This window comes from Lissotriton vulgaris, chromosome 9 (genome assembly GCF_964263255.1).
Source record: "Lissotriton vulgaris chromosome 9, aLisVul1.2, whole genome shotgun sequence".
In the NCBI taxonomy this organism is placed as follows: domain Eukaryota; kingdom Metazoa; phylum Chordata; class Amphibia; order Caudata; family Salamandridae; genus Lissotriton; species Lissotriton vulgaris.
Window position 1 is genome coordinate 271,569,159 of NC_141697.1, and position 15,694 is coordinate 271,584,852.

The 15,694-nt window shown below is 42.9% G+C and overlaps 1 protein-coding gene across 1 annotated transcript in view; it reads right to left on the reverse strand.

Annotated features, from left to right (window-relative positions):
* Window positions 1–326: 326 nt before the first annotated feature.
* ZDHHC22 (zDHHC palmitoyltransferase 22) overlaps window positions 327–15,694 on the reverse strand; it is a 40,368-nt gene continuing 25,000 nt past the window's right edge. The window contains exon 3 of the mRNA XM_086936620.1: window positions 327–728. Within this exon, the coding sequence (XP_086792746.1) occupies window positions 463–728 (266 nt within the window). The 3' untranslated portion in view covers window positions 327–462. The remainder of the gene's footprint in view (window positions 729–15,694) is intronic.

The following is a 15,694-nucleotide window of genomic DNA, read 5'->3' on the forward strand; positions in this document are numbered from 1 at the left end:
ACTCTCCAGAGATAGGATGAATTGGCTCAGGTCAGTTGTGGGTTTGACCCTTTCCCCCTCCAGAGATAGGATGAATTGGCTCAGGTCAGTTGTGGGTTTGATCCTTTCCCCCTCCAGAGTTAGGTTTAATTGGCTCAGGTCAGTTGTGGGTTTGATCCTTTCACTCTCCAGAGTTAGGATTCATTGGCTGAGGTCAGTTGCATGTTTGATCCTTTCCCCCTCCAGAGTTAGGATTAATTGGCTCAGGTCAGTTGCGGGGTTGATCCTTTCCCCCTCCAGAGTTAGGATTAATTGGCTGAGGTCAGTTGTGGGTTTGATCCTTTCACTCTCCAGAGTTAGGATTAATTGGCTCAGGTCACCTGTGGCTTTGACCCTTTCCTTTCACTCTTCAGAGTTCGGATTAATGTGCTCAGGTCTGTTGTCCCCCAGTTAGGATGTGCTGCAGAGTTGCTGTCCTCTGCTTCAGTCCGCTTTGAATTGGTGAAGATCGCTCTGCATGTTCAGCACAGGCAGAAGAAGTCCCAGCAGCCACCTCTTCCCAAACACCTGCAGCAGGTTGGTCCTCCAGGGTCGGGATCGCACCATCATCCTCTTTCGCACCTGGTAGCGGGTTTGCCCTCGTAGAATCAGCAGCATCTGGTGGCAGCAGAACCCAGTGCATGCCAGGCCCACCCCGAACCACAGGTAGAGCATGAGGATGACAAACATCTCCGAGCTAAGGAGAGCCCCTGCAGGAACAAGAAAGGTAGAGAGGATCAGAATGACACCACAATATACAAGAAGCGTTTGAGATAAAAAGAAGAACGTTACAATATACTACAATAGTGGGAGCTATCGAGATACAGAGAACAACATTACAATATAATACAATCGTGGGAGCTACCGAGATACGGAGAACAAGTTTTTAATATACTACAAGAGTGGGAGCTGTCGAGATACAGAGAACAACATTACAAAATACTACAAGCGTGGGAGCTCTCAAGATACAGAGAACAACTTTACAATATACTACAAGCGTGGGAGCGGTCAAGATACAGAGAACAACTTTACAATATACTACAAGAGTGGGAGCTGTCAAGATACAGAGGACAACTTTACAATATACTACAAGCGTGGGAGCTGTCAAGATACAGAGGACAACTTTACAATATACTACAAGCGTGGGAGCTGTCAAGATACAGAGGACAACTTTACAATATACTACAAGCGTGGGAGCTGTCAAGATACAGAGGACAACTTTACAATATACTACAAGCGTGGGAGCTGTCAAGATACAGAGGACAACTTCACAATATACTACAAGCGCGGGATCTGTCAAGATACAGAGAACAACTTTTCAATATTCTACAAGCGTGGGAGCTATCTAGATACAGAGAGCAACTTTACAATATACTACAAGTGTGGGAGCTGTCTAGATCCAGAGAACAACTTTACAATATTCTACAAGCGTCGGAGCTATCTAGATACAGAGAGCAGCTTTACAATATACTACAAGTGTGGGAGCTGTCTAGATCCAGAGAACAACTTTACAATATACTACAAGCGTGGGAGCTGTCAAGATACAGAGAACAACTTTACAATATACTACAAGCATGGGAGCTGTCAAAATACAGAGAACAACTTCACAATATACTACAAGCATGGGAGCTATCAAGATACAGATAACAACTTTACAATATACTACAAGCATGGAAGCTATCGAGATACAGAGAACAACTTTACTATATACTACAAGTGTGGGAGCTATCTAGATAAAGAAAACAACTTTACAATATACTACAAGTGTCGGAGCTATCTAAATACAGAGAACAACTTTAAATGTGTGGGAGCTGTTAAGATACAGAGAACAATGTTACAATATACTACAAGCATGGGAGCCATAGAGATGCAGAGAACAACTTTACAATATACTACAAGCGTGGGAGCTGTCAAGATACAGAGCATGAGGATGACAAACATCTCCGAGCTAAGGAGAGCCCCTGCAGGAACAAGAAAGGTAGAAAGGATCAGAATGACACCACAATATACAACAAGCATTTGAGATAAAAAGAAGAACGTTACAATATACTACAATAGTGGGAGCTATCGAGATACAGAGAACAACATTACAATATAATACAATCGTGGGAGCTACCGAGATACGGAGAACACGTTTTTAATATACTACAAGAGTGGGAGCTATCGAGATACAGAGAACAACATTACAATATAATACAATTGTGGGAGCTACGGAGATACGGAGAACAAGTTTTTAATATACTACAAGAGTGGGAGCTGTCGAGATACAAAGAACAACATTACAAAATACTACAAGCGTGGGAGCTGTCAAGATACAGAGAACAACTTTACAATATACTACAAGAGTGGGAGCTGTCAAGATACAGAGGACAACTTTACAATATACTACAAGCGTGGGAGCTGTCAAGATACAGAGGACAACTTTACAATGTACTACAAGCGTGGGAGCTGTCAAGATACAGAGGACAACTTTACAATATTCTACAAGCGTGGGAGCTGTCAAGATACAGAGGACAACTTTACAATATACTACAAGCGTGGGAGCTGTCAAGATACAGAGGACAACTTCACAATATACTACAAGCGTGGGATCTGTCAAGATACAGAGAACAACTTTTCAATATTCTACAGGCGTGGGAGCTATCTAGATACAGAGAGCAACTTTACAATATACTACAAGTGTGGGAGCTGTCTAGATCCAGAGAACAATTTTACAATATTCTACAAGCGTGGGAGCTATCTAGATACAGAGAGCAGCTTTACAATATACTGCAAGCGTGGGAGCTGTCAAGATACAGAGAACAACTTTACAATATACTACAAGCATGGGAGCTGTCAAAATACAGAGAACAACTTTACAATATACTACAAGCATGGGAGCTATCAAGATACAGATAACAACTTTACAATATACTACAAGCATGGAAGCTATCGAGATACAGAGAACAACTTTACAATATACTACAAGTGTGGGAGCTATCTAGATAAAGAAAACAACTTTACAATATACTACAAGTGTCGGAGCTATCTAAATACAGAGAACAACTTTAAATGTGTGGGAGCTGTTATGATACAGAGAACAACGTTACAATATACTACAAGCATGGGAGCCATAGAGATGCAGAGAACAACTTTACAATATACTACAAGCGTGGGAGCTGTCAAGATACAGAGAACAACTTTACAATATACTACAAGCGTGGGAGCTATCTAGATACAGAGAGAAACTTTACAATATACTACTAGTGTGGGAGTTATCTAGATACAGAGAACAACTTTACAATATACTACAAGCGTGGGAGCTGTCAAGATACAGAGAACAACTTTACAATATACTACAAGCATGGGAGCTGTCAAAATACAGAGAACAACTTTATAATATACTACAAGCATGGGAGCTATCAAGATACAGATAACAACTTTACAATATACTACAAGCATGGAAGCTATCGAGATACAGAGAACAACTTTACAATATACTACAAGTGTGGGAGCTATCTAGATAAAGAAAACAACTTTACAATATACTACAAGTGTTGGAGCTATCTAAATACAGAGAACAACTTTAAATGTGTGGGAGCTGTTAAGATACACAGAACAACGTTACAATATACTACAAGCATGGGAGCCATAGAGATGCAGAGAACAACTTTACAATATACTGCAAGCGTGGGAGCTGTCAAGATACAGAGAACAACTTTCCAATATACTACAAGCGTGGGCGCTATCGAGATACAGAGAGAAACTTTACAATATACTACAAGTGTGGGAGTTACCTAGATACAGAGAACAACTTTACAATATACTACAAGTGTGGGAGCTATCTAGATAAAGAGAACAACTTTACATGTGTGGGAGCTGTTAAGATACAGAGAACAACGTTACAATATACTACAAGCATGGGAGCCATAGAGATACAGAAAACAACTTTACGATATACTACAAGCGTGGGAGCTATTGGGCTAAAGAGAACAACTTTACAGTATACTACAAGTGTGGGAGCATTGAGATACAGAGAACAACTTTACAATATACTACAAGTGTGGTAGCCATAGAGATACAGAGAACAACTTTAAAATATACTACAAGCGTGGGAGCTGTCAAGATACAGAGACCAACTTTAAAATATACAACAAGCAGGGGAGCTATCAAGATACAGAGAACAACTTTACATTATGCTACAAGTGTGGGAGCTTTCTAGATACAGAGAACAACTTTACCATATACTACAAGTGTCGGTGCTATCTAGATATAGAGAACAACTTTACATGTGTGGGAGCTGTTACGATACAGAAAACAACGTTACAATATACTACAAGCATGGGAGCCATAGAGATACAGAGAACAACTTTACAATATACAACAAGCAGGGGAGCTGTCAAGATACAGAGAACAACTTTACAATATACTACAAGCATACATGGGAGCTATCTAGAAACAGGGAACAAATATACTATAAGCATAGGAGCTATAGAGATACAGAGAATAGCTCCACAACTTACAACAAGCATGGGAGCTATTGAGATACAGGGAACGACTTTACAATATGCAACAAGCCTGGGAGAAATCGAGATACAGAGAATAGCACCACAATTTATAACAAGTTTGGAAGATACTGAGATACAGATAATAGCTCCACATCAACACACCTGAGAGCTACTGACCTACAGGGAACGACTTTACAATATACAACAAATGTGGGAGATATTGAGATACAGAAAATAGCACCACACCTTGCAACAAGCATGGAAGCTATTGAGATATAGGCAGCAACTTTACACTATACAACGAGTGTGAGAGATATCGAGATACAGAGAACAGAGTTACAATGCTCAATGAAGAAGGTAGCTATTGTGATACAGAGATCTGCACTACAATATATATATAACAAACATGGGAGCTACTGAGATACAGGGAACAACTTTGCAATATATTGAGACAGAGAACAGCACCACAATATACAATAAGCATGACAAACATTGAGTAACAGAGAATAGCACTACAATGTACAAAAAAGAAGGGAGCTATCTAGAAACGGAGAACAGCTCTACAATACGCAACAAACACAGAATTTATGGAGATACAGAGAACAGCATTACAATATAAAAAACATGGGAATTATCAAGATACAACGCCACAATATATATCCAGTATGGGAGCCCTCACTATACAGAGAACAGAACTACAGGTAAGCATGGGAGCTATCAGGATTCACAGAGCAGCACTATAAAATATAACATACAATAACATCAGCCCCAGACATCACCATTGCCATCCCGGAAGGCTATAAGATCATTCGCAAGGACCGTACCGGCCAAACAGGAGGAGGCATCGCTATCGTCCATAAGAAATCCATCCGCATCTCAACCAGCTCAGACGTCAATCTCGCCAACACTGAACACCTTCACTTCCAGATCCACATCGACCCCAAGACCACACTCAGAGGCACCCTCCTCTACAGGCCACCAGGACCCCGCGCACAATTTAGTGAAGACATCACGGACTTCATAACTCCACACGCGCTCCCCTCCGAGGATTACATCCTTTTGGGAGACCTCAACTTTCACCTTGAAAAGAACAACGACCGCAACACCACCACCCTTTTGGACAACCTCGCCAACCTCAGACTTAAACAACTTGTCACTACCCCCACCCACATCGCAGGTCACACACTCGACCCTATCTTCACCTCCAGCAAACATGTCTCCTTCAGCCACACCACAGCTCTCCTTTGGACTGACCACAGCTGCGTTCACTTTACCTACAACAAGTCCACATCCAACAACCACCCCCAACCCACTCTGCGAAGAAACTAGAACAAAATCACCATCGACCAGATCTCCTCATCGCTTCTTCAAAACCCCCCCGCCCACTCCTCAAACCCCGACCAAGCAGCCACTAACCTCACCCAATGGTTATCCAACAGCGCCAACATCCTAGCACCAGTTAAAAAACGACATATCAAACTAGGCAGCAAGAAGGCCTCCTGGTTCAACGATGATCTTAAGAAATCCAAGAAACTCTGTCGCTCCCTTGAGAAGGCCTGGAAAAAAGACCCAAACACCAGCACCAAGGACGCCTTCAAAAACGCCACCCGCATACACCACCAACTGATCCGGAATGCCAAGAAAGCCGCTTTCAAGGACCGACTAGATAGCAACGCCCACAACAGCAAGGAATTATTCAACATCGTCAAGGAATTTACCAACCCCTCAGCCAACTCCAACGACATCACCCCCTCTCAAGCCCTCTGCGACTCCCTAGCCTCATTCTTCCACAACAAAATTGCAGACATCCACAACAGCTTCGACAACCGACCCGAAGACCAACCCACCCAACCCTCTGCAGGACCCCCACCCCCCTTGAACATCCTCAATGACTGGAACCCAATCTCCACTGAGGACACCATCCGTCTGATGAACTCTATCCACTCAGGATCCCCCACAGACCCATGCCCTCACCACATCTTTAACAAAGCAGACTCCATTATAGCACGGCACCTCCGAGACGTCATCAACTGCTCCCTCAACTCCGCAACCTTCCCGGAAAGTTGGAAACATGCCGAACTCAGCGCCCTCCTGAAGAAACCCACAGCTGACCCCACCGAACTCAAAAATTACCGCCCTATCTCGCTCCTTCCATTCCCGGCCAAAGTCATCGAGAAAGCGGTCAACAACCAGCTCGCCGCCTTCCTCGAAACCAACAAATCCCTCGACTCCTCACAGTCCGGCTTCCGAGCCAAACACAGCACTGAAACCGCCCTCATCGCAGCAACAGACGACATTCGAACTCTACTGGACAATGGAGACACAGTCGCCCTCATCCTCCTCGACCTCTCCGCAGCCTTCAACACAGTCTGTCATAGCACCCTTTTACAGCGCCTCAGAAACGTCGGAATCCAAGGAAAAGCACTGGAATGGATCACCTCGTTCCTCACCGGAAGAACCCAGAGAGTCCGCCTTCCAACATTCAAGTCAGAGGCCACTGAAGTCATCTGCGGCGTACCACAAGGATCTTCACTCAGCCCCACCCTCTTCAACGTATACATGAGCCCCCTCGCGGTCATCGCACGCCAACACAACCTCAACATCATCTCCTACGCCGATGACACTCAACTGATCCTATCAATCACCAGAGACCCTAACACTGCCAAAACCAACCTGCATGAAGGAATGAAAGAAGTAGCCGAATGGATGAAGCACAGCCGTCTGAAACTGAACTCAGACAAAACAGAAGTCCTCATCCTAGGCACCTCCCCCTCCGCCTGGGATGACTCTTGGTGGCCACAGGCCCTTGGAAAAGCACCCATCCCGACGGACCACGCACGGAACCTGGGCGTCATCCTGGATTCCTCACTCTCGATGAACACACAAGTCAACGCCGTTTCTTCATCTTGCTTCAACATTCTTCGCATGCTCAAAAAAACATTTCGCTGGATCCCCACCGAAACTAGAAAAACGGTCACCCAAGCACTGGTCACGAGCCGCCTGGACTACGGAAACACCCTATACGCCGGTACCACCGCAAAACTCCAGAAAAAACTCCAACGCATCCAGAACGCTTCAGCCAGGCTCATATTAGACATCCCGCGTAAAGAACACATCTCTGGTCACCTGAAAAACCTCCACTGGCTCCCCGTCAATAAGAGGATTGCTTTCCGCCTCCTAACCCTCGCACACAAAGCACTTTACGAAATTGGACCTGAATGCCTCAACACACGACTGTCCTTCTACACCCCCTCCCGCCAGCTACGATCCTCCAACCAAGCCCTTGCCACTGTACCTCGCATCAACAAAACCACCATGGGAGGTAGATCCTTCTCCTACCTGGCAGCTAAAACCTGGAACTCACTTCCCACTCACCTTCGCCTTACTCAGAACCACCTAGCATTCAGAAAGCAACTTAAAACGTGGATATTCGACAAGTAATTCCCCACCCTTCTTCAAGCGCCTTGAGACCCTCTGGGTATGTAGCGCGCTATATAAATCTCTTGACTTGACTTGACTTGTGGTTTTTGCATTGTTATGTTTTTCAGGGTATTTTTATCTGTATATTGTGGGTGTAATTATGCTATGCAAAAACATTGTAGCCAAAATATTGAATACATAAGTATACATAGGTAAGTATAGGTTTACTGTACTTAATCCTACATGTGTAGCAGGCAGTATACGTATCTTCAAGGTGAATGGGTGTGGAATTAAGAATAATAAGGAGCAGTATAAAGTAAAATAAACACAGGAGCTATGGACATATAAAGTAGCCCTATACAATGCAGCAATATGGTAAACACTAAAGCTATAGACTTTCAAAAAGTATCACAACAAAAATAGGTCCCAGAGAGCAGCACCATTACACAAAACAAACACGGAGGATTCCGAGATTGATGGAAAAACATCACATCATTGCGTGGTAAACAAGGAGCTAATTATTGAGATCCAGAAAATAGAACCACAGCATGGAGTACATTTGGAGCTAGCCGGACTCTGGAAGCAGCACCACAATATAGAAAGGCATGGGCGTCATGGATATACAGAGAAGCAGCACTACATGATTTAACAAACATAGGAGCTATAGCTGTCCAAATAACAGTATCCGAATATACCACAAGAAGGAGTTACAGAGATTCAGAGGACAACACCAAAATATATACCAAATATTAGGGCTTCAAAAATTCATGGAGCATCATTATGAAATTTTACTGCAAATATAAACGTAGGACCTATTGAGATGTATGTGTGTGTCTGTATGTATATATATATATATATATATATATATATATATATATATATATATATATATATATATATATATATATATATATATATATATATATATATATATATACATATATATACATATGTATATATGTATATGTGTATATCTATATGCAAAAAAGAAGGAGAGAAATCTGGGTAGTTCCCAAGTTTAGGTGGAAGGCAGCTCCTGTATAGAGCACTATCCACACCGAGATAGAAATGGACAAAGTATTTTGCCATTTGTACAGCAAAGTCTTTAGGCATAGGATTAGCAAAGTGCTATCCACGCCGAGCTATAAAATGACAAAAGCCAGTTATCACTCCAGGCACAATATTACAGCTTTGAATTGGTAAAATACCATCCAAGCCAACCTGAAATTAATAAAAGCAAACCCTGACACGTGTTTCGCTGTCATTACAGCTCTTCAGAGAGGTTTAGCTTTGTCCAGACACAAGGGAGCACCCAGTATAAGTCAAAACAATACCCTTGCAGGCATAGAGTGACGAATAAATTATGCAAAAAAGAAGGAGAGAACTCTGGGTAGTTCCCAAGTTTAGGTGGAAGGCAGCTCCTGTATAGAGCACCCTCAACACCAGCGACACTCTAAATTTGCTCACCTCAAATGTCTGCTTTTCTTCAAAGTTTTTAAGCATAGGATTAGCACAGAGTTATCCACACCGAGATAGAAATGGACAAAGTCTTTTGCTATTTGTTCAGCAAAGTCTTTAAGCCTAGGATTAGCAAAGTGCTATCCATGCCAGCTGTAAAATGTCAAAAGCCATTTATCACTCCAGGCACAATATTACAGCTTTGAATTGGTAAAATACCATCCAAGCCAACCTGAAATGAATAAAAGCAACCCCTGACACGTGTTTCGCTGTCATTACAGCTCTTCAGAGAAGTTTATCTTTGTCCAGACACAAGGGAGCGCCCAGTATAAGTCACAACAATACCCTTGCAGGCATGTATATCTATATACATATATATATATATATATATATATTACTAAAAAGGGTTAAAAAGACATTTACATCAGGTGAAAATGTCTTTAAAAAAATACAATTTTTAAACTAAATAAAACCACAGAAATTCACCAGTTATCATTAACTGAAGTAACTATAACTTGTGCGCTTCCATTGCACAGTGATGTCATTAACAATGTCATTTCAGTTTTCATCAGTGGAGTTGCCAAGGATATCATAGAACATGTCATGAGTGATGTAATATGTAAGGCCATAGAAAACAAGTTGATGGACGGAGTGCTGAAACTTTTCAACCACTTACCCCCAGTCAAGAGATCTTGGTTTAAGCCATCATTCTTTTGATCACTATGCCACCCAAGTTTGGACCCAACCATATGCAAATCAGTCTTTACCCTGCTCCTCATGGGAACAGTCCAGCCCAAAACTGGTTTGCATATGGCTGGGTCCAAACTGGGGTGACGTGGCGAGCAAAATAACAATGGATCCAACCCACATTTGTGCCTGGGGTGAGTGTTTGAAAAGTTTTAATACGTCATCCATCATTTTACTTTTAGATGTTGCTATATGCACCCTCAGTGGCTTAGGGCATGCCCAGGCATGGGCCCCTCGCTTGCTGCACCACTGAATTCAAGCTGGCCTGGCTGATGATGGGTGATATCCTGAACCTGGTTCCAGGATGCTTGTTTCCAGACTAGGTTGGCCCTGGCTTGGCAGTTCGGGCTCAACTGTTCCCATGGGGAGGAGGAACAAGACTAATTTCCATATGGCTGGGTCCAAACCGGGGTTTCATGGCAAGCAAAATGATGGATTAAACCCAGATCTGTGATGGGATGAGTGTTTGAAAAGTTTAAACACTCCATCTATCATTTTATGTTATTATGCTGATATGTGCGGGTATAGGCAGTGTATGGCAAATGTGCAAGTTATAATTACTTCAGTTAACTATAACTGGTGAATTTCAATGTTTTATTGTTTAAAATTATATTGTTAACACATATTTTCACCTAACTATAGCATTACTTTAACCTTTAGTATAAATTCAACTTTACTCTTTATTTTTGTCATTGACTTTCTAGTTTTGTTTTATGTGAAGTAAGATTTTATTCCATTCTTAACTATCCCCACCCTCAGTAGCACATGGTCTATGGCCTGTGTGGTGGGGGTTAGGCAGTACTTCAGCAGTTCTCCTACTTAGTTATCTGGGGGTCTCCCTGAGTACCACAAGAGTACAACAAATCTATGACACAAAAATATTTGTTTTGCATTTTGAATGGGGGGTGCTCTCTAGGCACTCCCCCCCCCATCCCACAAGGGCCAATGAGTTAGAGTATCACTACCCTGCCCTGTTGTATGTAGGTTTGTTTTAATTTTCAGGACATAGAGACCAAGTCCCTGAGCCATGAAATGACGGCCGCAACATATCTCTTCAAGTTATTGCCAGCCAATCACAGTGCTGGGTCTTGCGATACTGGTGTCAGTCCCATGAGACCAGAAAATCAGAAGGCTTCATATGTTATGTTTTCCATCGGTATTCTCTTGGTAGTACCCCTGTACTTGCTTGGTACTCCCTCAAGTGTACAGTGAGACCGCAGTGACCTCGGACCTCGGTAGTACCGTGTTGCTAAATGGCAATACATTTTGAAGCTTAATGTCTCTCAAATGGCTGAACAGATTTTCACAAAGACACACAATGCATGCTTTCTGGGTAAAGATCTAGCTTACTGCCAAAATTGATGTAACTATGCTCAGCCTATTTGGCTGTAGCATTGTGTAAAGTTCCTATGGGAAAGTGCATGCGGAAAACACGTTTTGGGGCCCACCGTTTTGTCTGTCCTTGTTTGCAGGATCACCTCAAAACCTTTAAGGAAGGAGCTGAGGTAAAGGAACCTTTTTTGGTAAGTTTCATGAAGATTTGTCAAACTGAGTCAAAGTCATTAGCCAAACAAAATATCTATTTTTATTGAAACTCATTCCTAACACCATCAAGGTGCCAGGGATTTGTTTTGCGCACCGATCCAATAAATGTTTTTCAAATACATTTATTTTCATCCCATCTCACTTTGATTCCACCTTAGTCTTTCCTCCATGCCCAACTATTCCATTTATTTTCCATTTTCCAGTAATCGCATTGAATATTAATTGTTGTTGTTGCAATGCTCTTCACTTGTGAATTCCAACCGTTGTGAAATCCAGCAACTCATATTCACAACTTGAAACAACATACACTAAAATCAATTGACTTTACATCTACCTTTAAGAACGTCTATGGATTGATTACACACTGAGTTTTCTACATATCTCACAAAATACTGCTAATTTAACCAGTCTTGCAAAGTAATTGCAACTATTTAATGGAAAAAATACACAATGTAATGACCAATTCTACAAAATATCCTGCAAAGCCCGAGAGCAGAAACATGTGAATGTGGCTTTGTTTAAAAAAAAAAAGTTATGTTTCATATTTAAACTTAGAATCACTGACTACGGATTGAATGAGTTGTCTGAATTATGGAACACAGTTTGAATTATCTTTCCGTAACCAGCAGAGACTAATCAAACTACAGTCTCCTGAATGCCAATCAGTCTGCAGAAGCAAAGTATGAAAACATACCTCACCAAAGAGTGTGACACTCTTGGCCAGGACACATCACAGGGAGGCCCATAAACGCATGGCACTGCCCATAAATAGCAGATTTATTCCCTGCTGGCATGCGAGCAGGGAATGTACCAGGCGAGAAGAAACCACCAAGGAGACCACGAGAGCCACAAAACCGAGCAAATGAATGCGATGTGACAGTTGATATTACAGTGGCGACGTGACCTGGTGTACATGTGGGAAAGAGAGACACCCTACTGGGATTTCTTTCCTTCTGTCACAGATGCCGAACCCGCAGGAGGCAACGCAAGGCTGGAATTCTGCAGCAGGCCACTAAATCTAATGCCGAAGAACATAGGAAAAGCATAAAGAGCAGAGACGTGCAGTGAATCGAGATAGAAATAAAATGGTTACAGTTAGAGGATTATTATTTCCAAAAATACTTGGTACCAGTACATCAAGAAAAAGAACAAAGTGGCCTGAAATAAGCCCAAATGGGTAAGCCCTGTGCAAAAAAATACAAAGATATTTAAAGGCTGTCTAGTGTGTACTGTAATACCCCAATACACAGAAGCATGGAAAGCCACAGAGGGTTTGATAACAGCACCACAACACAGAAAACATGGGAGAAAAACAGACCAAATGAACACCACCATAATAGGGGGCAAAATAGGGGGGACCCCTTTCTTCTCCCAAGGCTGTGATTTAAACCAGTATTCCTATCATCACACACTACTATAGAGACATGCTACAATGAACGTATCCTTTGGAAACGAATTCTGTATGTATATATCAACTATTTTCAACCACACAGAAAGTTTTAAAGTACAGAATGTTTAGGAATGTAATAGTGAAATGAAAACAAATACGTGCTCTACTTCATTTCAGTAGTAATTTGTGAACATGTGTAAAACATGGTTTTGGATAGTAGTGGTTCTACATTGAAGTAAGTGACAATATTAGAGTATGAAAGTTTAGATAATGAATTCAGGTTTAATATGGCATATTTAGTGGATAGCTGGCAAACAAATTTGAATTTTAAAATGATAATGTTTCAACGTATAAGAGATTGGCTCATTACGATGTTTATTAGGGCCACTAGAACTTAAAGTATTTTCTTCATCGCACTAGGATTGGCATGGTTTAGTAGTAGTTAATACATTGTGTAAAAGAAAAATACTTTTCTAATTTATTTTTTCTATTTTGATCTTTTCAAGGACCTAGGGATCAGGGTACCAATACCCTGCCCATTCGTATGTTATTTAAAAAAAAGTCTGTACATGAGGACGAGTCGCCTACTCCTAAATTGATAGCTGTACCATTTCTCTTCAAGTTGTGGGCAGCCAATCTCAGTGTTCAGTCTTGCAGAAATGTACAGCTATTATTGCAATTCTTAACTATAACATCACATTAACCTTTAATTTTTTTCAGCACATTTTAATGTTTTTTAAAAAAATAATTTAAGATATTCATTGCTGTGCGCAGTGCGATATTGGCTGCAGAGCCTGCAGCCAAACCCCTGCGGGCACCCACCCCCCTGCTGCGCACAGCGTTTGACCATGGGCAACAGGGGATTGGGCCCAATCCCCCGGGTGACCAACTCCTCGTAGGGAACATCCTTTTCAACACAGATGTTACCCCGCAATGCTTTTACGACGCGTCCTTTACAAAGAAAGTCGTAACCAAGACTTGCGCTGGAGGGCGCTAAAGGATAAAGAATAGTATATTTACAATTCTAACACCTTCCCTAATATCCACGGGGACTGGTGTAAATTATACTATTTAGTATCCACGCCCAACAACGCAAGTCGTTGTAACGACTTGCGTTGTTAAAGACGCGTTGTAAAAGCACGCGTTGAAACGGTACGCGTTGTACCGTCATACATCCACTCCTCGCAGCGCACAATGTAGGTTTGGACGCCAAATCAAATATTTTTGTGTGCTGCAGTTCTGTGGATCCCCAACCAGGCTTAACACGGCACCCCTAGAGAATTCTTGTGGATCCATTGACCCACTGAAATTATCCATTAGTGTTGCGTTGAGTCTCGCTGTAGATCAGATGATCCACAGAACCCCAAAAAAGGATTCATTTTTTTTACGCTGGAGGTCCTTCAAAGACCTTGACCCAACAGAAGATCGAGGAGGTCAGAATAGCCATACCCTTCCCCTTTATGTTTTAGTTCATTTCATTTTTTAGGGCTTGAGGACTGAGTCCCTGACCCTCGCGGCCATCGCACGCAAACACGGCCTCAACATCATCTCCTACGCAGACGACACCCAGCATATCCTCTCCCTCACCAACGACCCCCCCACCGCCAAAGCCAGCCTCCAGGAAGGAATGAAGGATGTCGCGGAATAGATGAAGCTCAGCCGTCTGAAACTGAACTCAGCCAAGACGGAATTCCTCATCCTCGGACCATCCCCCTCCGCCTGGGACAACTCCTGGTGGCCCCCGGCTCTGGGCACCGCCCCCAAGCCCACAGACCACGCACGCAACCTGGGATTCATCCTTGACTCCTCCCTCACGATGACCAAGCAAGTCAACGATGTTACATCTTTCTGCTTCAACACCCTTCGCATGCTCGATAAGATCTTCCGCTGGATCCCCACCAGAACCAGGAAGGCGGTCACCCAGGCTCTCGTGACCAGCCGTCTAGACTACGGGAACGCCCTCTACGCTGGTACCACAGCCAAACTACAGAAAAGACTTCAGCGCATACAGAACGAATCGGCACAACTCATCCTGGACATCCCCCGACATAGCCACATCTCCACCCACCTGACAGACCTACACTGGCTCCCCGTCAACAAGAGGCTCAAGTTCAGGCTCCTGACCCACGCACACAAAGCTCTCCACGACATGGGCCTCGAATACCTCAACAACCGCCTCAAGTTCTACACACTCACCCGCCAGCTCCGCTCTGCCAGCCTCGCCCTCGCCACTGTTCCACGAATCCGCAGAACCACCACCGGAGGAAGATCCTTCTCCTACATGGCTGCCAAGACGTGGAACTTCCTCCCCACCCACCTACGTCTGACCCAGCACCATCTCTCCTTCAGGAAACAACTCAAGACCTGGCTATTCGAGCAGTAGCAGCCCCCCCCCCAGCACCTTGAGACCCTCACGGTTGAGTAGCGCGCTCTACAAATGTTCTTCATTGATTGATTGATCGATTGAATCCTGAGATGGCAGTCGCAACTTTTCTTCCAGGTTGTAGTCAGCCAAACACAATTCATGGTTAAATATACAATTATTTGTTAAGCTACATTTCTCACAAACTACTGAATGGATTTACACCAAATCACAAAAGCATGCTTTCTAGACCTAGATCTTATTTCC